The 27480-nt window shown below is 43.0% G+C and overlaps 1 protein-coding gene across 7 annotated transcripts; it reads left to right on the forward strand.

Annotated features, from left to right (window-relative positions):
• The first annotated feature begins 1155 nt into the window (after positions 1-1155).
• On the forward strand, positions 1156-27465 carry STRADA (STE20 related adaptor alpha). 7 transcript variants are annotated; one of them, XM_074978787.1, is made up of 13 exons: positions 1156-1237; positions 6375-6433; positions 7862-7919; positions 8617-8645; positions 14500-14602; positions 15200-15321; positions 17151-17259; positions 17384-17507; positions 19205-19376; positions 21782-21886; positions 23731-23972; positions 25094-25136; positions 25869-27465. In XM_074978787.1, the coding sequence occupies exons 2-13, from the start codon at positions 6422-6424 to the stop codon at positions 26019-26021; spliced, it is 1272 nt and encodes a 423-aa protein (XP_074834888.1). In that variant the 5' UTR covers positions 1156-1237; positions 6375-6421; the 3' UTR covers positions 26022-27465. The 7 variants fall into 7 exon arrangements, with proteins under 7 accessions (XP_074834888.1, XP_074834887.1, XP_074834893.1 ...); XM_074978786.1 differs by having other exon boundaries at positions 1198-1237; positions 6375-6457; XM_074978785.1 differs by lacking the exon at positions 1156-1237 and adding an exon at positions 4509-4702.
• Positions 27466-27480: the final 15 nt, after the last annotated feature.

A 27480-nucleotide genomic window follows, 5' to 3' on the forward strand; every position in this document is an offset into this window, starting at 1 on the left:
GAGGAAAATAATTTTTTAAAAATAAGACAACTGGTGGGGGTGGGGAATCTGATAACTTTAAATTCTTATAAAGAGAACAATAATCAGCTGTCCTCTATGTCATCTGAAGGAAGGTGAAAAAGTAATGGGCTTATTCTGCAGCAAGAGATTTAAATTAGACAGTGGGGAAAACTTTCAAAGTGGAAGTCCTAGAGTAGATTTCCAAGTGAAGAAGGGGAATTTTCAGTATTGGAAGTTTTAAAGAAACATGTTTGACAGCCCATGACTAAAATAATGGGTGGCTTGAACATCACAACCGTTAAGAATCCCAAAACTATTTTTATTTGGCTTGAGGTGCACTTAATCCTCATTTTCCTGGTTTTTCCTTGTCCATGCTCAGCTGGGTTGGAAATGTATTTTAAATGAAAACAGATTCTCCTATATGCCTCTAGAAGCTAGGGTATAAGAAAAGTTAGTAATACTGAAAAAATATAATTGAGGCAGTTACTGACTTATTTTGCATGCTAACTGCATAAAAGTGTGCACGGTAGATTTACTACCCCGGCCCTACAAGACTGAGGTGGGTCTTCACTGGCCGGTATCTACCTTGTTTGATTTCAGACATAAGAGGACCCATAATGCTGCAATACTTTCTGAGGCAAAATGCTCCATCTCACTGGGAGCTTCACGCAAAGGACGTCATAATTAGATACAAAGGTTGGGGTGGCCCAGGGATTTACCCTGCGGAGAGGGGGGACTCAGGGATTCCCCCCCATTTACCTGTGTAGGGGGGTGTGACTAGGGGATGCCCCCCATTTACCGGGGGTGTGTGTGGCTATGGGGGGGGCTCGGGGTTGTCCCCTATTTGCTCTGTATATGTGGAGGGTGGGTGAGGGATTGCCCCCCCAGGGGGTGTGTTTGTGGGAACGGCCTAAAGCCTCCCTCCTTTACTGTCTTTTATGGGGTGGGTCAGCGATTCCGCCCCCCATGTACTGCGGCTGCGGGGGTAGCCCCAGGTCTTGTCCCCCCTCTACCCTGTGTGTGGGAGGTGGCTCACGGACCTCCCCCCCCCCCATAGCGGGCGGGCTCTGGAATTCCGCCCCCCACATACACCCCGCGGCTGGGCGGTGGGGTCCGAGGCCTAGTGCGCATGCCACGCAGCAGCGCGGTGACGCCATCCCGCCACGGACGCAAGCGTCACCCGCCTCACCCGCGAACCGGGGCTTCGGCAAAGCGGCGTCGGGGGGCAGCGGAGTCAGTGAGTGGGTTGAGGCAGGGCCCCCCCCCCCCCCCCCCCGCGCCTTGTTGGACTCCTCCTGTTGCGCCCCCCCGCCCGCCCCTGTGCGTTCCCTGCTCGTCCCTTCCCCCACACCGGCTGCTCGGAGCCTCCCCCCCCCCCCCCCCAGTCCCTGCCCCTTTCCCCTCCCCCGCTGCTCCTTCATCTGCCCCGCACCCCCACGGGGGGTTTTCCCGCCTGCCGCCGTCACTGCTGCCCCTCTGCTCTTCGCTTTTCCCGTCCACTGCTTCCTAGTCCTCCTCCCCAGAGCCTGGGGTGTATCCCACTCTCCCCTTGGGCTCCTCCCCCGGCTCGCAGCCCGGCTGGCTGCCTCTCTTGGCAGGGCTGTGCAGTGCGAGTCTTTGCTGTCCTGGGCCCCGGCCCCACCTTGCGATTTCTGAGTGAAGGAGTTAATCTGCCCCCTTTTTATTCAAGAGAGGCAAGTGGGTGGTGGGCGAGGTAATAGCTTTTGTTCAGCTCACTTCTGTTGGGGGAAGGGGCAGGCTTCTGAGCGTCAAAGCTGCCTTTTTCTGTCCTGTGACAGTATCGGAGGGGTAGTTGTGTTAGTCTGTATCTTCAAAAACAACAACAAGTTCTGTGGCCTTTTATAGACTAATAGGTATTTTGGAGCATAAGTTCATGCATCTGATGAAGCGGGTCTTTGCCCATGGAAGCTGATGCTCCAAAATATGTTAGTCTGTATGGTGCCACAGGGCTTCTTGTTGTTTCTTCTGCCCGTAGAAGGTAGCCACAGTGTCTAAGCTAAATACAAGTGTGGGGCAGATTGTTAAGTGTAAGGGATTCACATGCATTGTAGGAAGCGACCCAGTTCACTTTAGATAGTGAATGTTATTTTAGTCACAGGAAAAAGGAAGGCTAGTAAGATGCTGTGCCACTTACAGTTTAGTTTTGTGGCCCATTACTGCTGTGTTTCTGGTATGTCCCAGGATTTTTAAATGTCTAGCACAGTGGTTCCAACCTTTTCACTAGTGCGGGCCCCCCAGTAACCTCCCCCAAACTGTTCATGGACCCTCATCAAAGCCAATTCTAGCCACTATGTACCCTTTATTAAATTAAAGAGGAAACCACAGATAGATTTTTGGACAGCAATTAATAACATTATTGGAAGACATTCAATTTAAAAATAATTGACTGTAACTTTGCAATTTATTAAAAAGTATTTTCTATGATAATTTTTATTTATTAATTTTTTTCACAGACTCCTTCCAATACCCTCGCAGACCTGAGTTTGGGAACCACTGGTTTAGCAAATCTGTTTTTTGAAAGCAGTTTTAAGTGTGTTAAGGAAAGGATTGGCAAATGTTTTCCTCCAGTGGCCTTCCGCTTACTTCCAATGTGCTTTAAAAACTCCATGGCCCACCTATGCCACAACTGTTTTTCTGCATATAAAACTCAGAGTCCATGTTAGGAGGAAACAAATATGGCAGTTGCCCTAGGCCCTGTATATGGGGTCTGCACAAAGCTAAATTGCTCTGGCTCTGGCTCCGGCTCCAGCTCTGTGTGTGGAAGTTTGAGGCCCCAGTCTTCAGTTGCATTAGTTGGAGCATTAGCTTTTTGGCATGGGCCCCAACAAGTCAAATTCCAGCCCTGCAGGGTAGATCCCCTGAAAACTGCTCACAGCCCCACAGGGGATCCCCAGACCACTGGTTGAGAACCACTGTATTAAATTCTGGACTTCCTCTTTGGTGTATATTCTGTGTATATATTTGAGTGCCTAGTTTTAGATATCTAATTTCTTGGTGTGTCTGGGATGATCTGTGGAGGTGTGTGTTAATTTGTGGTTTTCTTGTATTCATTTTTCTATAGTCTTCCCTTGCTGAAACTGGATCATAGTGGTCTGAAAGTTGGTGCTGCTGTGGGAGTGTTCTAGAGAGATTTGGCTGGTTAGGTGTTGGTTATTAGTTAAAAATCTGAGGCTGTAAGCACAGTGGTTAGAGCATTAGCCTTGTAAACCTAGGGTTGTGAGTTCAATCATTGAGGGGGCCTTTCAAGGGTTTGGAGCATTTAAAAAAAAAAAAACAACTGCCAGGGATGGTTCTAGGTCCTGCTGTAAGTGCAGGAGAATGGGCTTGATGACTTCTGGAGGGCCCTTCCAGTTCTAAGATATGAATTCAGGTCATCTGTCCAGAGGTATAGATATCATCAACATATATAATTGAGGGAAAAGTGTGTTGCATAACCAGTGTGGTGGCCTGGACAGATGTTGCCACGTCAACGAGCCATACCCATAGCTGTTCCCATAGTTTTGCCAAAGTAGCGTTGGGAGTGTTATGGGGGAGCATGAAATGGACGAGGGGCTATATGTTTAGGGTTGATTCCCAAGCACTGTCTTATAGATGTTTGAGGCTGGCAACGTTGCCAGCATGTGAGGGACGTTGGTGAATGGGGAGGTGACATCCATGATGTCAAGTATGGTTTTGCAGAGTTTCTGAAGGAAATCAGTTGTGTCCTGGAAGAAATTGGCTGTTTGTGTGGTAAGAGGTCTGAGGATGGTCTTGAGTCCGATATTCCTTTGGCATGAGTGCAATGGCTAGAAATGATTGTTCTGGGTGGGGTTCCCTTATTTGTGTGTCTTGAGGAGCATGTAGAAAGTCGTGTGGGATGAGGTTGTAGAGTTTCTATTGAAGTTGTTGGAGGAAGGATTTGATAGAGGACAGTCTTTGAGCTCTTTATTGTAGAGCAAGGATTCTCAAACTTCATTGCACCACCACCCTTTACCGACAACAAAGATTAGGAGTGGGTGCTGGGATTTGATCCACCCCCAACCTTCTCTGCTCCAGAATTGGGGTTGGGGGCAAAGCCCAAACCCTACTGCTCTGGGGGAGGAGGTCAAAGCTGAAGGTCAGAGACTTCAGCCCCAGGTGTAGGGTGCTTGCAACCTGAGCTCTGTTGCTTAGGGCTGAAGCCATTGGGCTTTGGCTTCAGTCTCAGGTCCCAGCAAGTCTAAGTCAGCCCTGGCAGTCCTATTCAAAGGGGGTTATGACCCACTTTGCAGCCACAACTCACAGTTTCAGAACTGCTGTATTAGGGATATTTAAGAGCTGTTGGTTGTCGACGTTGTTGTGATTTGAGCTCTCTGATATCTGTCCAATTTGTCTGCTGGCTGGATTTCAGAGAGTGTACAGATATCCTCTTGGTGGTGAAGCAACTGTGATGGATGTAACCTTTAAGGATTTTACTTGATTTCTTTCCACCCCTCCCTGCCCCTGCACCCTTGAAGCAGTCAGTGCTATGATGAAGTGAGTGTATGGCTTTTGTCCACTGGGCAGTCAGATTATTCTTTTTTCCTGTAACTTTCAGGACAATATATTTCACAGTGATTTGACTGAGATACTACAGCAGTTTGTTGATAAAACTTCCTTTGTGCACCTCCTATAACAGGGTTTCCCAAACTTTATATAGTTGGGACACAGTTTACAAAGATGGGTAAGTGGTTTTTCTCCCATTATACTGATGGGAAAATTGAGAACTAGGGAAAGTGAGTGTGGGTGACCTTTAGCAATTCTCATCTTTTTCATCCACATGTGGAAAAAAAAATTATGTGCACCAAAGCCTGTGTGAGTGTGCCCCACAAATAGAAACAAAAAATCTAGCTGTAGTCAGTCTGCTAATCAGCTTGGTTATATTTAAATCTCTCCTGAGAGGCTGTGCACAGCCAGCAGGAAACATTGGCATGTACCATATCAGTAGCAGAATTAGGACTCAGATATTCCTGTTCTCAGCCACTTGCTTAACAGCTGTGTAACATGTGGTGTACCTTTGTTACTCTTCTCTATGGCTGTTTCTACACAGGCCACTTCCTTTGGTAGTGGCATGCTAATACAGGGAGCAAAATATGCTAATGAGGCACGGATGCAAATTCCCCACATGTAATTAACATAACGTCATGTGATTTGGAGTCCGGAAGACTGTTCTTCCGGACTCCAAAATACTGTGTAGAAGCGCGGCCGCCGGGGGCACTTCTGGAAGGAAATCGTCTTCCGGAGGCCCCTTCTTCCCGAAAATTTTTGGGAAGTGGCCTGTGTAGAAACGGCCTATGGGAAAATATTAAATATTTGTAGCATGGTAGGACCTAGGACAAGGGTTCTTGCCCTGTGGAACTTGTAGTCTACCAAATATTGTACAGTAAACCCTTGAAATGTGTGATTTTTGAGTTGCGCTTAACTCTCATTAATGCAAGTTAAGCGCAACTTAAAATTCCCCGCAGCCCCACTCACCACCTGCACACGGCTCCAACTCACTTCTCACTCCTGTGCTGGCTCTGGTTCCGGCTCACCACTCCTCACGTGTGGCTCAGGCTCAACCCCTCCTGGCCCCTGTTCAGACCCCCTGCCAGCTCACCTCCCAAGCATGGCTCTGGTTCAGCCCCCACTTCCCAGTTCACACCTCCCCCCCTACACCAGCACACCACTCAAGCATGGCTCCGGCTCACCCCCCCAGCCCCACCCTGGTTCAAACCCCCCACAGCTCTAGCTCACCCCCCACCACACCGTGCAGCCCTGGCTCAACTCCATCCCCCTACCCCTCCCTGAAGCCCTAACCCACCCCATGCTTAACCCCACTGTCCACCTCCCACAGTTCCAACCTATGGCCAGGCTTAACCCTCCGCAGCTGGGCCCCTCTTTCCCCACCCCAAGACTTACCCTTCAAAAAGAGATTCAGGTGCTCCTGCTGCTTCCCCAGCTGCAGAACATCTGTTCTGCCAGGGAAAAAAGCTGTCCCCTGACTTACAGGAAATTCCAATTACGTGAGGGTGCATGGGATTGCAACCCTCCTGTAAATCAAGGGACTACTGTTTTGCATATCCACCTCTGTGATATCTTTTTCAAAGATTTTTTTTTAATGGTTTGTGCAAATGCTTCTAAACTTGTTTGGGAAAGTTCATGTTGCAAAATTTACTGTCACTGTGGCTGAACTTATTAATTAATGCAAACTCATTGTGCTTTAATCTTTCAACAGTCAGTAGAGCTACCTAGCACATGTGCAACTGGAGACCTCCTTTATAGAATGAAACAGATCAGTAATATTTGAAGGAAAGGCTGCGTGGAGGTGATTCATTTGCTTTGCCTCTTAAAAATTGTCTTCCTTTCATTTTCAGAATATTTTAAATTCACAACTTGGATTAGCATTACAAATCTGGATTCCATGTCTTTTCTAGTAAGTAACGCAGAACGAATTAGGGTGAGTGTTCGAAGAGCTTGTAGCTTTTCAAAAACAGTGTCTTTTGGAATAAAACTTTCTTTTCCATACAATTGGAAAGCAGCTCTGAGCCTGCCCCATTGACTTCCTTGGAGCTCCACTAAGGCCCTCCCCACACATTTCTTGTTGGAAGATTGGAACTGAACCATACTGTAGCTTGTTGCTGGAGAATAAGATTTTTTTTAATTAAAAGCAAATTATGTATCTGCAAGCTAAATTTATTGCCAAATGCTTATAATGTACATCTAGCACTTTAGATAATGCTAATCTTTTTTCTATTTATTGTACAAAATGGTGGTTTTATTACTTATTGTTTCATACTGTATAGAAATTTCAGATAAACAAAAATGCTGAAACTTAACTAAGTTGATGGTACATTTTGAAGAGGATTGAAGGAAATGTCTTTAAAAGATACTGTCAACTTAGTTACATTTCATTTATAGTTTGAATAGTTTCAAGTGTCTTTTAATTTTAAAATTAAGTCCTTTTTAAAAAATAGTTACTTTTTATGCTGGAAATGCATAACAAAGCTGTTGTGCATAGCACTTAAATGGGAAGTAAAACTGAGTAGTGAAGCTGCATGGTTTAGAATGGAAAGTGCAAGGGATGAAAATACGCTTTTTAAGTCTTGTTAATATAAAGCAGGAGTAATACAGGTAAGGAAATTTTTTTAAATATGATTTGAAATCTGATGTCCCTTAAAGTTAGAATGTATTTTCATAAGTTTCAGCACTTGTCAAAAGATAGCAGCTGAAAGTGAGTTTGAGAGAATTTTTGACATGATCAGTGTGAACAGTGCAAAAATGACCCTCTGCGAAGGTTTAACATTATTCACATTAAGCTAAACACTGATACAATGAAATCCTGCATATTTTTCCATCAAACATGGACTCTTTCTAATAACTGCTTGCTTCAAATAGAAGTAAATTAACACTGGGTAAGTTAACATCTTGATTACTTCAGCAAACTGATCAAGATTTTTATGATAAAATTTATTGGGTGCTAACAAAGCACTCAGTACTATGTAACCTTGCGATGATATAGTCCATCCCCTCAGGATTTTAGTTTGATATGAATCAGAAAGTTGAACCCAGGAGACAGATATTGTGTCTCTAACAGACTGTATGGCTGTTCTGCTATTTAAACATTTGACTTTTATGTCCTGGAAGAAACTAACAGTTTATCAGTATGTCCATTACTGTTTAAATATTAATACTTACAGCTGCTGCATGCATTTTTGCTCATTTCCCCTAATTGCAAGGGAGACGTATATTAAATGGTCAAAATGATCTATAATTCTGTTTTGATTGACATAAAGTAGAAATGTATAAGCTGTGGAATATGTCTAGAGGATATAACAAATTGGTATTTGGTGTTCTCTTCTAGCGGTGGGTGTCCGAAAAATTCATTGTAGAAGGCTTGAGAGATTTGGAACTGTTTGGAGGTAAGTTCTCCATTCTTCAGACGCTTCAATAGAAATCTCGTTATTTAAACTGGAGAACACCCATTAATTTGGTATAAGTAGATGTGTTACAGGATGAACTAATCCTTTTATAGTATTGTCATCAAATTGGATAAAAAAGCAAGTTTAGAAGGAAAATTTATTTGCCAAATTTTGTACTTCAATTCATTCTAAAGTCTGTAGTAGTACAAATTTCAGAATGTTGTCATGTAAATTAGTAGAGTCTGGTCTTTCATTTTAGCTAAGCCTCAGGCTACACAGAAACCATGTTGTAAGTGCCCATGTTAAAATACCAATTTTTGTTACCTTTGGAAACTTGGAATTCTGTAAAATTTGACTACCACTTTCTACATTGATTAAATTTCCAGAATAGTTTTTTTATTTCAAATATTTAAATCCATCAGATATATTACTATATTTCTTTTTTAAATAACGGGTTTAAATTTACAATCTAAAACCAAAACAAATAAAGAGTTTTACGTTTTTAATGTCTGTTGCTTACTGTTTTGATGTTAATTGTAAATTAAAATTTTAGCTTGTTCTTTTACCTGTTCAGTACCTAAATTATGCTTTGAGGGTATTTAATGTATTTATTTGCATAAATCTATCCAAATTGTGTTTTGAATGGGTATCTGTTTGTTGAAGAAAACATGGTGAACAATTAATTTCTTTACTCCAGAGCAGCCTCCGGGTGACTCTCGGAGAAAAGTAAGTGATTTTTGCAGGCTGTGGTGCTGTGGTCCATTGCATGGAGATTATTCCTTGTGGAAATTTTAATTTTCTTTCTACTTTATTTATATTTCATCCATATATTTAGCTTTACATGTGTGAAAATAGGTTTCACACTGGAAAAGAGATTTTGGTGAGTGGTTTTGAAGCTGTTGCATATGACAGCTGTAAATGTGAGATTTAATTCCTTAGGCTTATGTTTTCTGAAGTAACTTTGAAAACGGGGGCCAAATTGTCTCAGGTTTGGCAGTCAAAACCAGTGTCCGCTTGTTGGAAAGTTACTTCGTTTCTCTTCCTTGTGCCATATTCTAAGACAGGACCCAATATCAAAATGAGAATTAGATCATCTTTGATTTCAAACGGGACTTTGTCTTTTACTGAAAAACTATTGGCATCGTATTTAACTCCCTTCAAAGCCCACAGTAACAATCTTGTACCATCAGTAGGTGCTGCTGTCTGCCTAGAGAAATCTTTTCCATTTGAGGATTAATTCCCTACAGCATTATGTAAAGAACATATGATGTGGTCCAAAACAGGGCAGTTGGAAACTGTAATTTTTATGGTCCTGATTAAAGTGACAGTGGTATACATCGCAGATATATCCTAAATGGGAGGCTATTCTTGACTTTTAGACATCTTTGCTGTATTGATGATGCATGTTTTATTTATTTAGCTATTTATTTATTTATTTAACAAAGAATTGTATTTCCCCCTTAGTAATTGAAGAAACAGGGCCATGGTTACTTAGTCATCAAAAGGGAATTTTTGTAATTTGAGTCAAGTGGTTTTTTTACTATCTTCCTTCAAGCATTGAATCTAAAATCTAATCCACGGGAGTTTGATTTGACAAGTGCAAATCATTGCTAGCATTGCATAGCTCTGGTTTCCTAATGGCATTGACAGTTCAATTATCTTTCAAAATCTAATTTCCTTTGACATATGTCCAATTTAAAACCTAACCGAAAGATCTGAAATGCCATCCCTTAATCAGTCATACTTTATAGAGGTAATCACATTTCTTTATTTGACAGCTTTCATTATTTTAACTGCGCACCAAAAGTTATCCTGTGTGAAACTCTTGGGGAGCTTTTTTGCAATATTTCATAAAAATATTTCAGTTCAACTTGGTTTTTAATTTTTTTCAATCTCGTACAGTGTTTAACTTTTAAGTAGAGCTCCTGAATAATGTGGTTAGTTGTAGAGATCTCAAAATTAATGTTTATCTGCAGAGAGGTGAAAAGATCTCTGATGTACTGGATTATTTCTAAAGAGGAACAGATTATTTTGTTCTATTTTGGTTAAAACAGCCTGCACCATTGTTAAAAATAACACATTTGAATTATTTCATTTTTTTGCATCTGTTTGGTTGGCTTCTGCTAAATTTGGAGTTCATTGTACTAAAGCAAACCACCTACATAATGTACAGTTGCAGAGCAGCTGTCATTGCTGCAGAATAATTTTCGTTTTCTTGGCGGTGCCTTTCTGCTTCAAGGGCTTCAACGTACCTGTGTTTCTTTCCCGTCAGTCCTGCCGTTGACAGGAATGAGTGAAGATGATGGAAAATGTAATGAACTGGGCACTAAGTGTGAAAGTCAGAATTGGTATGCGTATTTAAGTGAAATCTAGAAAGAAGAATTGATAAGCCTTCAGTTCATAGCCAGTTGATCATATTGTGAGATATAGTGGCTAGAGCAAAAGATTTTGAACTGGTGGGATTTTAGATTCCAACTGTGTTGAACCAAAGTTTAGCTTTTACCTCAATCTGCTTCAGTTCCATTTGCTGAAATAATGCAGTGCGTTTCACTGAGGTGGTTATAAAAATTAAACCTTGCTTTCCCCCTCATTGGGGCAAGCATTGTCCCCATTTTACAGACAGGAAAAGGGAGTCTGTTAGAGTTTGGATTAGAACTCCTAGTTCCCTCCCAAGGTTTAATCACTAGACGAAATTCCATTCAGCAGAAAAGTCGAAAGCTTTTGGAAAACCAGATGCGTTACCTGAACCGAGGCTAATTTATGGTAGGAAACCATCCTTGAATGGCCAATGATAGGGGGATCTTTCCCATTTCCAATTTTTGTCATTCCACAATTCCTGATGTGGAAGATTTGCCCTATCATTTTGAGGCGCTGACTCAGCACGATTGTCTTAAACACCAAGGATAAGGCATTTAATTTTTCAAAGTTAAAATGTTCTAAGGTTTCAGAGCCCCTTATTATTTGTATTTTGATAACACTAGTTGGCTAATGTTTTAAAATGCAGAGTTAGTTTGAATAGCTCAGATTCTTCAGCTTCTATTAGTGATAGTCCCTCTTAACCTGTTGATTGATGTGAGGTTTTGGGTTCCAAGCAGGTGTGGGATTGAGCTAGTATTTAGTAATGCTAGCATTTTTCTGGTGGTCCCATTAGTTTTTTCTGTTTTATTAAAAAAAAAAAAAAAAAAAAAACTTTCAGCCCTTTGAGACAATGCTGTCTTGAGTAGGTCAGTTGACTGAAACAGCAGCTCTCTGTAGTTTGTGTAGTCCATCACCTCAACAAGAGAATTGACCCTGATGTTCAATAATGCCATTGATAATATTGTCTAGTGTTTCTCTGTCAGTCATTTGAGCAGAAACAACCAGACACTCTGGAATTCTGAACAGAGCCTGAATGACACATTACCGTCTCTCTTTTTTATTTCTTCAGCTGATTCCTGATACCAAGTAAATGTCTACCACTGATTTCTTTGCTCTAATTTGAAGTGTCAAATCTATTCCATTCTCATTTGGTTGAAATGTGACTTGAATCTGTGAAATGTTTTAGTCCTTGATTTGTTTTTCCTGATAGAATGACAGGTGTGAAGTTACTTGTTCTGTAGCTTCCCCTTTTGACTGTTTATCTATATCTGGAAGCTTAATCTCATATAGACCTAGTGATGAGCATCAGGCCTTATAATCAGCCTACATCTTGTGAGTGCACTGAAGTAGGTTTTACAAGATATAACCTAGTCACCCATATTCCTAAAATTAGAACTGGCGCCCTTAGCACTTCTCTGATAAGAGTGTATTTACATATAAATCTTTGGAATCACCATGTGGTCAAAACACAGATGAGCAAGTACATAGTAGGTGCAATCTTTTCCATTTCTCTTCAATGCCATGCTGACTTTGCCTGTTTAAGATTAAACTGCTGGTTTCCTTGGTTCCCAGTAGTCCAAATGGGGTAGGAAAACTTGGATAGTATGTTCATGTAGCTAATGATCATCAAAGACAGAATGTTGAAGTTTGCCAAAAACTGCATTGTTGCTAGCAACTTGCTAGCGATTGTGCCTTGCTAGCCATCATAACTGTCTCAGAAACTGTCCTTCAGTCTCTAGTTTCTCACCTACGTTTTTGCCAGATAGGATTTTCTCAAGACTTTTTTTAGACCCAAGTGTAAAGCAACCATGAAAATAAGTCATAAGTGAGAGTAACGTTGGTCTAAACCTAACTCCTTGTTGTCACTTACCCAAACTGCTGAAGTTTCATTCAGTTTGCTAGCATTTTTAGCTCTCTGTTTGTGAGAGCCCCATGCCTGGAACACAGTACTGCGGGTTTAATAGAATTATGTCGTGTGGGGGGGTGGTATCTGCAGAACTGGAATAGGCTATGGAGCCGCATCTCAGGAGGGAGGTATATCAACAGAACCTGGGATTATAATATTCAAGAGTGCTGCACTTAGTAATGAGGTAGTCCTGTAGAGCTATGAGAAGTGGGGCCAGGACTGGAGTAGCAGAGGGCATTTTTAAATTAAGGCAGATTGATGGAGTTGAGAAGTTTATGTATCCAGTTTAATAAACATTAAAATAATTTGCCAAATTCATCTTTAACATTTTAAAGAGAAGTCTGGTTTCTAATGCATAAGTGGTGTCAGCTGTTAGCATTAGGGTTTTGAATCAATCTTGGTTTGGTCCAGTGGACTCAAGATGCTTCTAGGACCCTTTTACTTCTCTGTAGTGTCCTTTCCAACTGTTGCTTAAAGAAGCAAGTATTTAACATTTGCATCAAGAATGCTTTACAAACAATCATTAGGAGATGGCTTAAGTTTTTTGTTTTAAATACTTTGTGACTAAAGTGTTCACAGTTTACCTTAGGGCCTGTCAACACTGTGAAACCTTTTGCAAGAATAGCTATGCTGGCAAAAGTCTATTGGTGGTGCAGCATGTATCAGCCAAAAGAGTTCTGCCAGCAGAGCTGCACCACTTCCCCAAAGGAAATTAGCTATGCTGATCAAAAATACTCTTCTGTCAGTGTAATTGCATCAACACCAGGGGGTTTGTGGGCATGGCTCTATTGACTAGATGGCATGACTATTTTTTTCCATGCTTCTAGCTGATATAGTTATGCCAGCAGAACTTCATAGTTTAGACCAAAGTACAGTGTGGGTATGAGTCTCAGAGGGGGTAGCCGTGTTAGTCTGTATCAGCAAAACCCATGAGGAGTCTGTAGCAATGTAAAGACTAACAGATTTGGGCATAAGCTTTCTTAAGTAAAAACAAGCTTTGTCAGATGCATGGATAGTGTGGCCTCTTGTCATTTTATGTCTCTCTGTCATTGCATCATGCTGCCTTCCTTCAATGACAGGAACAGGTCTGTGTTTCAGCCTCCAGTGGAGCTATAGGAGAGCAAATTTTTTTTTTGTTCGTTTGTTCCCTCCCTTCACCCCCACACTTCATGCATCAATAGCAAAATTGTCAGGAAAGTTTGACTATAAAACATTTATGGCTGTCGATATGAGGCAGGGAGACAAACTTGCATTTTCAGATCTCAGGTGGAGTTAGCATTTCTGTCACTTTAAGAAAAATTCATTTAATTCAAACTTAACATAAAATGAACAGATTTGTCCTGTCTCCAGAGATTAAAATCTGGAGCCTCCCTGTGCCACTAATTTAACTATAAGTGTACCTGAAGGACAAAATACATTGTAATAATGGAACATGCCTCAACACTGTATATAGACTTTTCTCGCTCCTCTGAAAACCTCCACCAAGGAGGTCTGGACTTCATCCGTGCTTCTAATGCTGCTGGAGACTGCAGCCTTTTTTTTGCACATATCATCTGTCAGTTTTTTCGTGACAGGCTCCTGCATTGAATGCAACTTGGACTGTAATGCCGGTGTATTGAATTGCACAGCTTGTTTTAATCAGCTTTAAGCATGAGTGAGCATGAACAGAGAACAACATTTGTCTTTTCAGCTTTCGCATGTGGATACAGCAGCAAGCTCTCTTAGATATAGTGAAAAGATGCTAATTTCTTTCACGCAAGTTGGCAGGTGGAAGTGCTGCTCCTGTGTTCATTTGGACTAGCTCTTTGCTGCAACTAAACTCTTCCCATGTGTGTCTGATCTATGCATCCTGGGTTTTTCTTACTTAATCACTTCTTCCTGCAGCAAAACAAGTTGAACTTTGATGTCCTTTTCCACAGAGAGAACATGAATGAATGAATAAGTGACTTATGAGTAGTACCCTTAAACAGGAAATGGTTATTGACGGAGTGCACAAAAAGCCTCCTCCCAAAAACCACCATACAGAGGCCTTCAGTCTAGTGTCCCTGCACAGGCAAATGGACAATGCAGAAGTTTGTAAAGGGTGAGAGAAAGCTGGCTGACTCAAAGCAGTGGAGTAATGCTGTCATGTGGTACCGTAAATATCTTTGTTAAATATTTTGAAAAAAGAGAGACCTCCTCCTTTATAGAGGATTGGAAATTACCTTGTTTGGTTACATGTTATAGACAGTAGATATCTGCAAAAATATAATGTGGAACAGCTGATTTCTCTCTTAGATGTAATTAATATGTTTGTTTCTCATCTTGCTCTTCTAGACCAATGATGCAAGCTCCGAGTCGATAGCCTCTTCCCCTAAGAGGGACGCCATGAGCAGCTTTTTACCAGACAGCAGCTGTTATGAGTTGCTCACCATAATAGGTGTTTTTCATGGAATATTACCGAATTCTCATTCTTCATTAATGTTTCCTTTACAAGTGTTTTTTAGTATGATGATTTTCTGAAATGTGAAGAGTAAAATGCAAAATATTCCTTCTGCCTTGGTTTTATTAGAAGTGTTTAATCACTTTATAAAAATGTAAATTTAGAGGGGCTTTCTGTCCCTAAGCTCTTACAAAGTAAAAGACAAATACCAGGTGAGAGGAGGTGTGGTTCTTGGGTTAAAGCAAAAGGATAGCAATCTGGGATTCTTGAGTCTCATTCCTGGCTTTCTCATTGGCTCCCTTCATAGCTTTTGGTAGCTCAGGTCACCTCAATGTGCCTCATTTTCCAAATCTGTAATATAGGAATATTACAGGCCTACCTTCCAGCCAGTTTTTAAGTAGATTTTATATGCAGAGTGCTTTACATTGGAAGGTGATGTAGAACAGGCACATTTTAATATTCAACATGATCATAGACAGCAGTAAAAGTGAGAGTGGGGATGGGGTAACTGCTAAGGAGGAAGGCTTGGTGGAAGCTCTCCCACAACTTCCTTTCCAAAATATTCAATTGTGTTCATGCTTGCTCTCTTTTCAGGCCATGGCTTTGAGGACCTGATGACTGTGAACCTGGCCAGGTATAAACCATCAGGAGAGTACGTTACAGTCAGAAGGATTAACCTGGAGGCCTGCACCAATGAGATGGTGACATTCTTACAGGTGACCCTACACTCTTTAGAATGCAGCATGGTGTCTTCCATTTATATTGAAAGAACATGACTCCTAGGATCTTTGTTTAATGTTTTCTGAGGTGTCCATTGCTAAATATCTAGGAAGCTGTACAACTTTTAAACAATAGTTGCAATACTTGCCAACAAAGATCAATTATCCTAATAAAGAAATGGTCAAATTAAAAAATAAACTAGTGTAAGATGCTGGTAGTAGATGTTCCTTCAGACCGAATCATAATTTAGTAAACGTTAGTGAGCTGCTGCTTCTAAAATTAGCTTGAAGTGGCTGGTGGAGTCTCTAGCAATTGGCGAATGGACAGAGGTTCTGGTGTTTAGGTTCTCTAGAACTGGCTCCATCATTGTCTGGTCATGAGCAAGTCACTTTACTCTCTCTGCCTCAGCTCTCTAAAAAGGGCGTCTTTGTCTACCTCATAACCATGTTGTGAGGAGACTGATGTTTGTAAAGTACTTTGAGATCTGAGGTGAAATAATAAAATCAGAGTATTATTCCAAGGCAGTGGCTCTCAACTTTTTAAGGTTCATGTGCGCCTTTGAGGAGTCTAATTTGTCTGGTGTACTCTCGAATTTCACCATAAAACCAGCTTTATTACAACATCAGACATAAACATACAGAAGCATCACAGAATGCTAGTACTGGAAAACTGCTGATTTCTCATTTTTACCATATAATTATAAAATAAATCAATTGGAATATTAATGCTGTACTTTTAATTTTGGTATATAGTCTATGGAGTGGTATAAACAAGTCATTGTATGAAATTTTAGTTTGTACTGCCTTCACAATGCTTTTTTATGTAGTCTATGATAAAACTAGGCAAATATCTAGAGAACTTGACGTACCTCTGGAAAACATCTGCATACCCCCAGGGGCATGTGTACCCTTGGCTGAGAATCACTGTTTTACGTGGATTGTTCTTCTGGTTACTATCAAGACATCTATCTAATTCAGTCTCATCTAAAAGATTATATAGTGCACTTGAAGAGAAGGAACCAAATGACTTTTCCATATCAACCTGCTGTATTAGCATCCTATGAATGCCTCCATTTCAAAATATGAATAGTGCAAGGAACTATTGTATAAAATACAGGCACACTGTTGCTGTTGTTTGTTTATCCTTCTCCAATTAATTCTATCAGAAAGGTATCAAGATGTGTCAGCATTAATGGAATCACCAAGCCACCCATGCACAGAGATTGTCAGGGCATTGTAAGGATGGACATCTAGTAATCTAGTACATGTCTTCTTTGAATGTATGTATGTCCCTGGGTGGCTAGTTCTTCTTGCTGGAAGTGGGGACTGGATTGCCACATATGTTGCACTACCACTGAATTGAGGACCTCTCATGTTAAGCAACTAGTGCCCTTGCACAGACCTCATTCCAGGAATATCAGCTCTGGGAAGAGATCATTTTAACGCTCATCTCTTCCTCCTTTAGTTGCCATCGGAGAGACAAGAACTTCTTAGGTGAAGAGAAGGTTCAAGTCAGTCTGTTGGCTGGCAGTCCTCAAAGTGCTAGCTTATATCCATCCATGATGTCTCTAGCCTCTGTTTGCCAGAAGGCGGGAATGGGTGACAGGATGGATCACTGAGGATTATCTGTTCTGTTCATTCACTCTGGGGCATCTGGCATTGGCCACTGTCGGAACACGGGATACTGGGCTAGATGGATTTTTGGTCAGACCTGGTATAGCTGTTCTTCTGTAACCTTCCTGGAGCATTTCCTATCCTCGGTACTGTATCTGGATTTCTGCATTTATTTCACCCCGCTCTGATGTGAAATATCCTTTTGCTTGTAGGGTGAACTTCATGTTTCCAAACTCTTCAGTCATCCCAACATTGTGCCATATAAAGCAACCTTCATAGCTGACAATGAGCTGTGGGTAGTAACATCCTTCATGGCTTATGGTAGGTGGAAAGGGGAATATATTTGCTATCTGACCAGGCTATTAAAGCGTGTGAAATAATATTTATTTAGGGGAAGCGTCCTGTTTTTCTTGCTCCATCAAAAAACATTTCTTCACCCCTGTAGGCTCTGCAAAGGATTTAATCTGTACCCATTTCATGGATGGAATGAGTGAACTGGCAATTGCGTATATCCTTCAAGGCGTGCTGAAGGCTCTTGACTACATTCACCATATGGGATATGTACATAGGTAAAAAGGAATCTGCTCTTTATCACTGATTCTACTTTCTGTGGTTAATGCTTACAGAAATATCCAGCCAGATGACATTAAATATCTCAAGGGATTTGGAATAAGAATGTGGTTAGCATCTAGCTTTTACCATGCAGGGCAGATTTGCCTGCTGGTGCTGCGCTCAATCATGGACTTCTCACTACTCCAGAAATTGTACTTTAAACAAAAAAAAAAAAAAGCCAATCGCAGTGTGTTCCTGAGGCAATGTATGGTAGGAACTTAAGGCTAAATTAAGTTTTTGTTGTAGTATTCGTTTCCACAGGATTCCCAAGGTAGAAAGAGTAGGGAAGGTAGATTGTGACCAAGGTTCCCTCTGGTCTTTTCCATCCAGGTGCAGATTTTTTCCATCCAGGTATGGAATAATTTTATGTGCACTGAGGCATGTGTAAATGTGCACAACAAAAAACCTAGCTGTGGGCGCTCTGCTAATCAGCTGAGCAGCATTTGAATCTTTCCTGAATGGCCACGCGAGCTTGCAACTTACAGTGAACACTGGTTGTGACCAAGGTTCCCTCTAAGCTGCATGGCTGCCTAATAAGCCACGTGCAGGGGCTCAGTCTGGAGCTGCATCACTGCGATCGCCAAGGAGCTGCAGGGGGTAGTGCTTGGAGGTGAGCACGGGGCAGCATGCATTCACATGTTCTCCCTCCCTGGGCCAACACCCACACTCCAAGCACCTTCCTACACCCCAAACACTTCATTCCCCCAGTTGGACCTGTCCCTATGTTCTGTGCCTCTCGGCCCACCACAGAGAATCCATGTGCAGAATGAATTGCACATCATCTCCATATTGGTGCACATAACAAAATTCATTCTACATGTGGACATTAAAAATTAGAGGGAACGCTAGCTGTAACAGCAGAAAATAGCTGCATTCTTCCTTTTTACCAGGGGACTTGGAAGGGGCTGGGACTCGGCTGTCTGGGAAAAGGGCATATTCAGGGGACATACTAATTTGGAGACCCAGGTATGAGTTAAAGCAGCCCCCTTCAGTGGATAGACCAAAGGAGGGCACATGGCCGTACAAGCAGCTTTCCTCCCATTCTTCTATTCCCCAGCATGCAGATTGGTCTTTCTGACTTAGTTCATGCCTCTGTATTGAAGGTCCAGTGAAGGAAATCCATCTGTAGCTTATGGTAGTAAGGATATCACACAGTATCTAGGTACAACCTTGTTCACTGTACTGTCCCAGTGTTGGGTTAGGGAGGTGATAACATGTTCCTTCATCCAGAGGTCTGGCCAGTATATTATATGTTTCATTCTTCATGGGTACGTTCACTCTTAGTTCTCTTGCCTAGTTATTTTTAGATGAATGGTAGAATCTTGCAAGGCTTTGTTTGTGCTTGTGCAACTATCACCTGGGGAAGCAGACTCCAGACTCTTAACCAGGTGTGATTTTCCTTATAAACACTAAGATGGCTGTCACACATTTTCAAGGTTTCAAAATGTGATTATTCTGAGCTATTGATATATGACAGGATATTTTCATGGGATGCTCAGTATGCCTAGGCTTCAAAATATGGCCTTCCTTAAATCCTGTTCAGAAACCCTATAGAGTGAGCTGCTCATATGAATGTTAAGGAACTTAGCTCCTTCAAAGGTAGGTGACCCCAACCAAATTTTGACCTCATGCTTCTGGTCTCCTTTGCTTTAAGGAGTGTGAAAGCCAGCCACATCCTGATCTCTGTGGATGGGAAGGTGTACCTTTCAGGCCTGCGCAGTAACCTAAGCATGATCAACCATGGGCAACGGCTCAGAGTTGTCCACGACTTCCCCAAATACAGCATCAAGGTCCTCCCATGGCTCAGCCCTGAAGTCTTACAGCAGGTATGGTATAAAGGCACTGTCATTTCATGGCTCGTCCTCCTCTTTCTCCTCATTTCTGACTCTCCCTTGAGGACAGACACCCCCTGTCCTTCGCTGTTGCTGGGATTTCTTGCCATGAAGCAATCAATTTCCAGGCTACTTTTGCAGCCTCAGAAGAGCATTTGATTGTGTAGCAAAACTCATATGGTTCTTGGAAAAGGAAGTACAGACCTGATTCTCCCCCAGCATGGGCTTCAGTGGGAGGTACTCCAATTCTGCCATCAAGAAAAATGGGCCCTTGAAACTTTAATGACAACTTGTCATTGTCCTGCACAGGAGATACTGTTTTGAACCCTCACCTTTAATGTCAACTTGGCATTTTCATAACATGGCAGCAAGCACAGCCCATTAGCTGGACTGCCACCATAACACTGAACATGAGCCTGCTGAGCTGTGCACACAGACATCTTTTCAATCCATAGGGCATTGTATGCAGTGGTCTCCCCTGGGCAGCTGGGAAGAAGACAGCTTGCTTTCTCACATATAGGCACCTGGGTGGCAAGAGAGATGTGAAAACAGGCCGCTTAAAACTGGCTGGAATATTGAGTGCCTGGTCTGTCACTGAGCCCTTGCTAATAGCACTTATGGGCTACGTCTACACGTGCCCCAAACTTCGAAATGGCCATGCAAATGGCCATTTCGAAGTTCACTAATGAAGCGCTGAAATGCATATTCAGCGCTTCATTAGCATGCGGGCGGCAGCGGCGCTTCGAAATTGATGCGCCTTGCCGCCGCGCGGCGCGTCCAGACGGGGCTCCTTTTCGAAAGGGCCCCGTCTGGACGCGCCGCGCGGCGGCAAGGCGCATCAATTTCGAAGCGCCGCTGCCGCCCGCATGCTAATGAAGCGCTGAATATGCATTTCAGCGCTTCATTAGTGAACTTCGAAATGGCCATTTGCATGGCCATTTCGAAGTTTGGGGCACGTGTAGACACAGCCATGCTGTCAGATTAGCGTGTTAACGAGTGTGATAATTCTCATCTCTGATCTTGTTATACCCATTCCTATGTGTTGTCTGTTCCCGTTGCTCTGCATGGCTGCTCAGTGGGTTTCTGTCTGCTTACTGTTCAGTCACTGTGTGTTGCTTCACGAAGTTAAACCAGAAGAGACTTTTAGCATCACTTTTCCTGTTGACGAGTTTTCTTTCTTACCCCTTCCCCATTTTTTTCCCTTTGAAAACAGCAGCTATGTGATCAGCCCAGCCCAAGGAGGAAGTGCATGTTCAGAGGGGGCAAAATAAGCCTTCAAAAGGCCCATTGTAGAGCACTGATTATGGAGTTTTGCACCTGTGCAAGGCTAAGCTCCAGAGGGGAGTCCACATAGTTGTGTGAAGTGGAGGGGAAATGGATGGAGCACTCCTCAAATGCTTGTTTCTGAGTTACATTTTACATGAAATGCTCATTCTCTTTCTGTGTCTGACAGAATACATCTTGGGGATTTATTCGGCCCCTTTCAAGTGTCCTAGCACTGCACAGTCTAATTGTCCCTACAAACACCTTGGCTACGTCTACGCGTCCCCAAACTTCGAAATGGCCATGCAAATGGCCATTTCGAAGTTTACTAATGAAGCACGGAAATGCATATTCAGCGCTTCATTAGCATGCGGGCGGCCGCGGCACTTCGAAATTGACGCGCCTCACCGCCGTGCATCTCGTCCAGATGGGACTCCTTTTCAAAAGGACGCCGTCTACTTCGAAGTCCCCTTATTCCCATCAGCTCATGGGGAAAAAGGGGACTTCGAAGTAGGCGGGGTCCTTTCAAAATGGAGCCCCGTTGGGATGAGCCGCGCGGTGACAAGGTGTGTCAATTTCGAAGTGCCGTGGCCGCCCGCATGCTAATGAAGCGCTGAATATGCATTTCAGCGCTTCGTTAGTAAACTTCGAAATGGCCATTTGCGTGGCCATTTCGAAGTTTGGGGCACGTGTAGACACGGCCTTGTGAGGTAGGGCAGTGCTGTTATTCCCTTTTAAAGATGGCACACTAAGATGCTGAAGAATTAAGCAACTTGCGCAACCTCCTGCAGGAAGTCAATGAACAGAATGGGAACTACACGTGGATCTCCCAAGTTCCAGACTAGTACCCTAGCCATTGGCAAGGCCTTCTGCTTCCTTCCAATGAAACTGACCACCAGGGCTGCAACAGCTACATTTTCTTAAAAAAAAACAAGCCTCAAACTTTGTTGTCTTGGTAGTGTGAAAAATCTACAAATACTCAGTTGTGGGTATTAGGGTACTTTGGTTTGTTTGAGGTTTTTGTTGTTGTTTTTTGCCCTTCCCCTTCCAAGTAGCTGATCAGATTTCCACAAAGCTAAGCATAATATTAAACTGACTTCATGGCTAATTCTCTCCATGTCCCATTGTGGTTCTAGAATCTCCAGGGTTATGATGCAAAATCTGACATCTACAGTGTGGGGATAACAGCCTGTGAACTGGCAAATGGACACGTCCCATTCAAGGACATGCCGGCTACTCAGGTAGGGTTTGTAAGCCGCGTGGGCTCTCCTTCCATCCCAGCCTTACAATTGCATGCTGTGCAGTTAGGGAAGTGAATTCAGTATGTCAGTAATACTTAAATGAAAGTTACTGACAGCAGCGGTGTTTGTCAGGAGGAGGGATGGACTCTAGCCTCTTGACGTCATGAAAGGTCTAATGGCACTGTTTGCACAGAAGTAAGGATAGGCTGGTCAGATTGCAGGTTGGTTGAATAGGTAGGATCTCTGCCTTTTTTCTGCTATTTCTTTCATTTTTTACCTATTAAACTACTGTTGACTTTCTAGTAGAGGCTGCATCTGAGAGGTACATAAAGGTGTGCATAAAAATTAGTGATGGAAAAGATCTACTGGGTTTTCTCCTCACCAGTGCAGGATTGTTCACTGCAGTAAATTTTTCTAGTTCTCGATCTCTATATCTTTTAAATGTTCCAGTATATGGAATTCCTCCTGAAGGGCTCTGTGGTAAGAAGGTTATGGATTGATTGGACATCTTTTAGAGGTTTTTCATATGTAGTAAAATCTTCACTTGGCTTCCCTCTTAGATCTGCCTTTTTCCCATAGAGCTGTTCCTTTTATGTTTTAATTGAATCCATGACTCGAAGGAATACCTCTGTTCACATGTGTGAAGAAAACCTGAGATTCCAGTATGATGAACAGTGCAGTAGACAGACTTGAAGATCTTTACAGTTAGTCTCCTCCAATACCAGGGAAGATCCTGCTACCATTCAGGCCTCGGTCAGATTTCTCATTGGTTTCGGTGCAAGCAGGAACAGGTCCATTCAGTTTAATGTAACTCAATCCTGGTTTGTAGATTTGCCAGTCTCATGCTTAATTGTCTCTCCCCAAAAAATAACAATTGTCAGGTTCCGGGTCATACCTTAGAAGACAGGTAAGAAATGTACCATCCTACTATTAGAAAAGTCCAGGTACAGCACTTCATTGACATTTTATAGCAACCCTCTGCACACAGGTTACCAAGAGCAGCGGTAGGTGGGTTGCTCTTTGTCACCTGTGCCAGGTTATAGCATTCATGCTTCCTGAGCTCTGCTGTTTAATCCAAATGATAACATCACTCTATGCATTCCTAGATAAGTGTGGGATTACTGGAAGTTTGTTGTGTATAAGGAGAGAGGTCCTGGAGCGTGCTATTTCCACCTGATCTACTCTCCCGCCTGTGCTTTTTTTTTTTAAACCCAAATCAGCTTTCACATTGAGCTACTTCATGAAACCTTGTGGCAAGAATTAAATGGTCTCAATGCTGCTGAGGGAACTGGGATCCAGCAGAAGCTCTGGGAGAGGGACTGTGCAAAACCAGGGGTATCTAACATGAAAGCAGAGCTGCCCTGTTCTCCCTACAATCATCTTTCTCTTTGCCTACTAACTGGATGCAGCACTATTCCAGGTTATCACAAAGAATGAAGAACTTCGCCTGCCTCTTGGCTTAAGAGATTTACAGACTTGCCATCAAATATGACTGCTACAGGGGACCAAATTCTGCCCTATAATGTGCATAACTGATGGACACACGCACGCCCCACCAGAAATGGAAAGTCTGATGCTGAGAAATTGAGAGCACTCTGAGACTTGCAAGATCAGTCCGTGTGTGAGAAGGGAATTTGGCCTGTAGGTTTCATGTAATATACTCTAATAGAATAGCAACTGAAGACACTAATGTTAGGGTCCTGTGGCCAGACCAACGCTGAGTGGAAATACATGTGCAGACCCGAACTGCTTGCAGGACACCACTAATGAATGTTGCATAGAGTATTTAAATGTATCCAGTCTCTACCACAGTTGTGACATCCTCTGGTCTCCTTCCCTTTCAGATGCTGTTAGAGAAGCTGAATGGGACTGTTCCATGCTTGTTGGACACCACCACAATCCCCGCTGAGGAGCTGACCATGAGAACATCCCGCTCCTGTGCTAACTCCGGGGTTGGTGAAGGCCTGGCAGTTAGCAACGTGAGGGCAGCCAATGGGGAGTCAACACTGCACCCTTACCATCGGACCTTTTCACCCCACTTCCATCACTTTGTAGAGCAGTGTCTGCAGCGTAACTCGGACTTGAGGTACAGCTGTAATGGGAATGTTTGGGTTACAGATCTTCACTAAACACCATTTGGGGCACGATGACTGTAACAACTGATTGTGGTATAAGTATTGTTTTAATCCTGACCACTCAACACGGCTTTTCAGTTGCATCTCATTATTTGGCTTTTTATTCTAGGATCTGAGTAAACTCATAGCTGCATGAAATGTTACCCCATACGGACAGCAAAAGTTGTCCGGAATACCTATAAACCTACTGCTTGAAAGCAGTGAGACTGTGTAGCACTTTGATAGGACCTTGCATCAGAGAACCCAAAGAATTTCCATTACTAAGCTTCTCTGCAGCCTTGGGAGAAGTTACCTGCATCTTGCAGATGGAGAAACTAAGGCGGGGAGGTTTTGGGAGCCCTCCAGGAGAGCTCAGCTGGAGACTTCAATGAATAAATGCTGAGAACAGAACAAGACCAGCATTTCATTTGGTAGTTAACCAGGGCCGTGTATTGTTACCTTGCTCTGTGGTAAACTTCTCTATACCTGTAACAGACAATTCATAACTTAGGCTAGCAGAGGCTTTTGCTGTATTCTCATACAGAGCTTCTTTCACTGGCCAGGAAAGAGTACATAGGGCAGTGATTGTTCCTGTGAGAACTGCATCACATTGCTCTGAGAGCCTATCTAGGATCTGAAGTCATGCTGCTGTCTTGCAAAAGGAGCAACAGATCCCATGGCAGTTTGAGAAATCTTTAGGCTATAACCTGGTCGTTCTGGCCAACAGATTTGTCTCTTGTGAAGCAGATTCTAATAGCCAAGACACTTGACTCCTTCCTTGATCAATGCCCTGGGGATGCCTAGAGGATAAAAGTTGCCACTGCATATAAAAGGGGGTAGGCCTGAGGTACAGGAGACTGCAGTTTGGTCCTTTCACCACTTATCTGCTATGTGAGCCTGGTGAAGTCACATCCCCTGGCTTGGCACAGTTTCCCCCCCACAGTAAAACAGGAATCAGCCTGACCCATCTCGCAGGGGGGTGAGTGTTTGTAAAGAGTTCCGAGACCCAGAGGAGAGCTGTTAGGTCAGAGTCATTTAATCATATGCTGGTCTCTTGTATGGTGATTCATTCCCTCCTAATTCTTTTGTACAGGCCAAGCGCAAGCACCCTGCTGAGTCATTCCTTTTTCAAGCAGGTAACGTGATTCCTTTAATCTTCTGGTAGCAGGCAGAGAGGCCTTCCCTTGGCAACTCCCTTGCTGTCCCCTTAGCTGTGGGGGGCAGAGGGCAGAGTTCAGAGGTGGGAGGTGTTGCTGTTGACACCACCCCTCTGGATCTCTCCACCCTGAAAGTATCTTTTAGACTGGGGGTTCTTGCTAAGCACCTACGGCCAGGAAGGACCAAGTTCCAAAAAGCATGGCTGGCATAGGTATGTTTGGGAACAGCCTATTAGTTGCATGAAATCTTCTTTACTTTCCCCTCTGGTTATAATCTGAACTTAGAATATCTCAGTGAATTTCCATTTTTCCTCTCCCCACTTTCTAGTGAGTTGTTTCATTTCATTCAGTCCTGGGGTCAGCAGAGAAGGGAGTGTTCTGACAGAAGCACCTTCTCCAAACTCTGCCAGCCTCCCCTGTTAGCCAAGAGCAGTCTGCTCTCTATCTAAATTGGCAGAGGTGTCACCAGATGAAGTCTGAGGCTTATCCCATTTACAGGGCACAGTGTCAAATCCTGCCTGTAGTTTTAACTCAGGCAACTGAAGATTTAGGTTAGCTTGACCGATGTCCCTTGCCTTCTGACAGGTTGTGCTAACACTGTTCACCCAATCCATATTGTGATGTCATGTGTATGGTGTAAATGCTAATAACGGTGTAAAACCTTTGCCTGTGAGTGACTCCAACTGAAACTAACTCTCCCTTCACCCTCAGATCAAACGTCGTGCGTCCGAGGCACTTCCTGAACTACTGCGCCCTGTCACACCAATCACCAACTTTGAAGGTACCCAGCCCCAGGATCCCAGTGGCATTTTTGGACTGGTATCCAGTCTGGAACAGCTAGAGGTGGATGACTGGGAATTCTAGGGCAACTTGGCGAATATACAGTTCTCAAGCCCTCTGAGGCGCTTTCTGAACATAGTAATTTATTGACCCCTCTGAAATGAAGCAGAGATGAGTGTTAAGCAGAAGAGTTTACATGACCATGGTAAGGAACTTTACCTGAAGGAATCACAAATGGACTGAAACAAGCTTGGGAAAAGAGATCCGTTTGCTCGAAAAGCTGAACGTTTCCTGCAAAGGGCTAGGAGCCTCCCAGCTCTTGCTGTTGAGCATGAGGTGTGGGATGTATTACTTTTGTTTGCTGGAACTGAGTCTGTCTCCATAGATCCCATGTTACTTATTTGAGGGGTCTGAGTCTTTAGCCTGTTTTTAGACAGACCCTTTGTTTTGTTCCTTTACAAGGGTGCCTTTGAGACAAATGTGGAGGAGGGGAATTGAATGCAACTCTTCTTGACTTGGGTGTGTTATCTTCTGCAGCATTCTTCTCAGAGGGGTCATTTTTTTGGCAATAACTGATCTAGCCTGCTGCTTTATTTATTGAGCAGAAAATGGAAGACCAGACAGCATTAGAGAAAGGTGTCCCCTTCTATTCCTGTCGTGTTCAGAGGCTAGGAGATTCCCTCTGTACAACTTGATTTGTCTCTTCAAGGAGACCTGTAGATATTTTATTTGATATGATTTTTATAAGTAAAACTTTCTTGCCATGTGGTGCTGAATGCTCTAAAGTGGCAGGTCAGAAGGACATCCCAGGCTTCTGGGACTGACTAACTGCTCCTGTCTTCTCATGTAGCCACCTTAAGATTTGGCTGCATTTTTAAAAAGTAAGATGTAGTTTTAAGTCTTTCAAACTGGCGCCATACTATATTTTACAAAAATGCCATTTACCTGGTTGGCCCCATCCAGCAGCAAGGGTAATGTCACTGCATGAGACATGCTGGCCAGCTTCTGTTTGAGAATCTGCCATGAGAGGAGAAAAGGTGAATTGGGTGCTCTGGCACGCACGAATCTGCCTCTTCCTTACTGCTGCTATGTGGACATTCTATGCGGAATTCTCCTCTTGAAACGTTCATGGGTCACCTTTGCTGCTTCAGTCTCATTTGACTGCTACTTAAAGCAAAGCTTCGGGCCCTTTACAGATCACTCATACAGCTCCCTAGGCTCTGTGCCGCTTACTGTGCAGCTCTGTGCCCTGCCATTGCCAGCAACTGCGGCCGTGGCAGCGCTCTCTCACCATGGTGGTGGTCAGGTTCTCCAAGCTACATTTGAAGGCCTTTTGTTCAACTTTTTTGAGCACCAGCTGCATCACAGATCTTTCTTCTCAATGAGGCACCGAGAATCCAGTCTTGTACTGATAATCGCTGAGGTGGTGCTGGCAACAGGTCCTTTTTGTGTTTCTAAATTGTACTTGAACCCAAACAAAGTTTGTTACTCTAGTTTTGTTGCCAAAACAAATAAAAAATTAAGTATTTCTGAAGTGTCTTTA

The sequence above is a fragment of the Carettochelys insculpta genome, chromosome 28 (genome assembly GCF_033958435.1).
Source record: "Carettochelys insculpta isolate YL-2023 chromosome 28, ASM3395843v1, whole genome shotgun sequence".
Taxonomy (NCBI): domain Eukaryota; kingdom Metazoa; phylum Chordata; order Testudines; family Carettochelyidae; genus Carettochelys; species Carettochelys insculpta.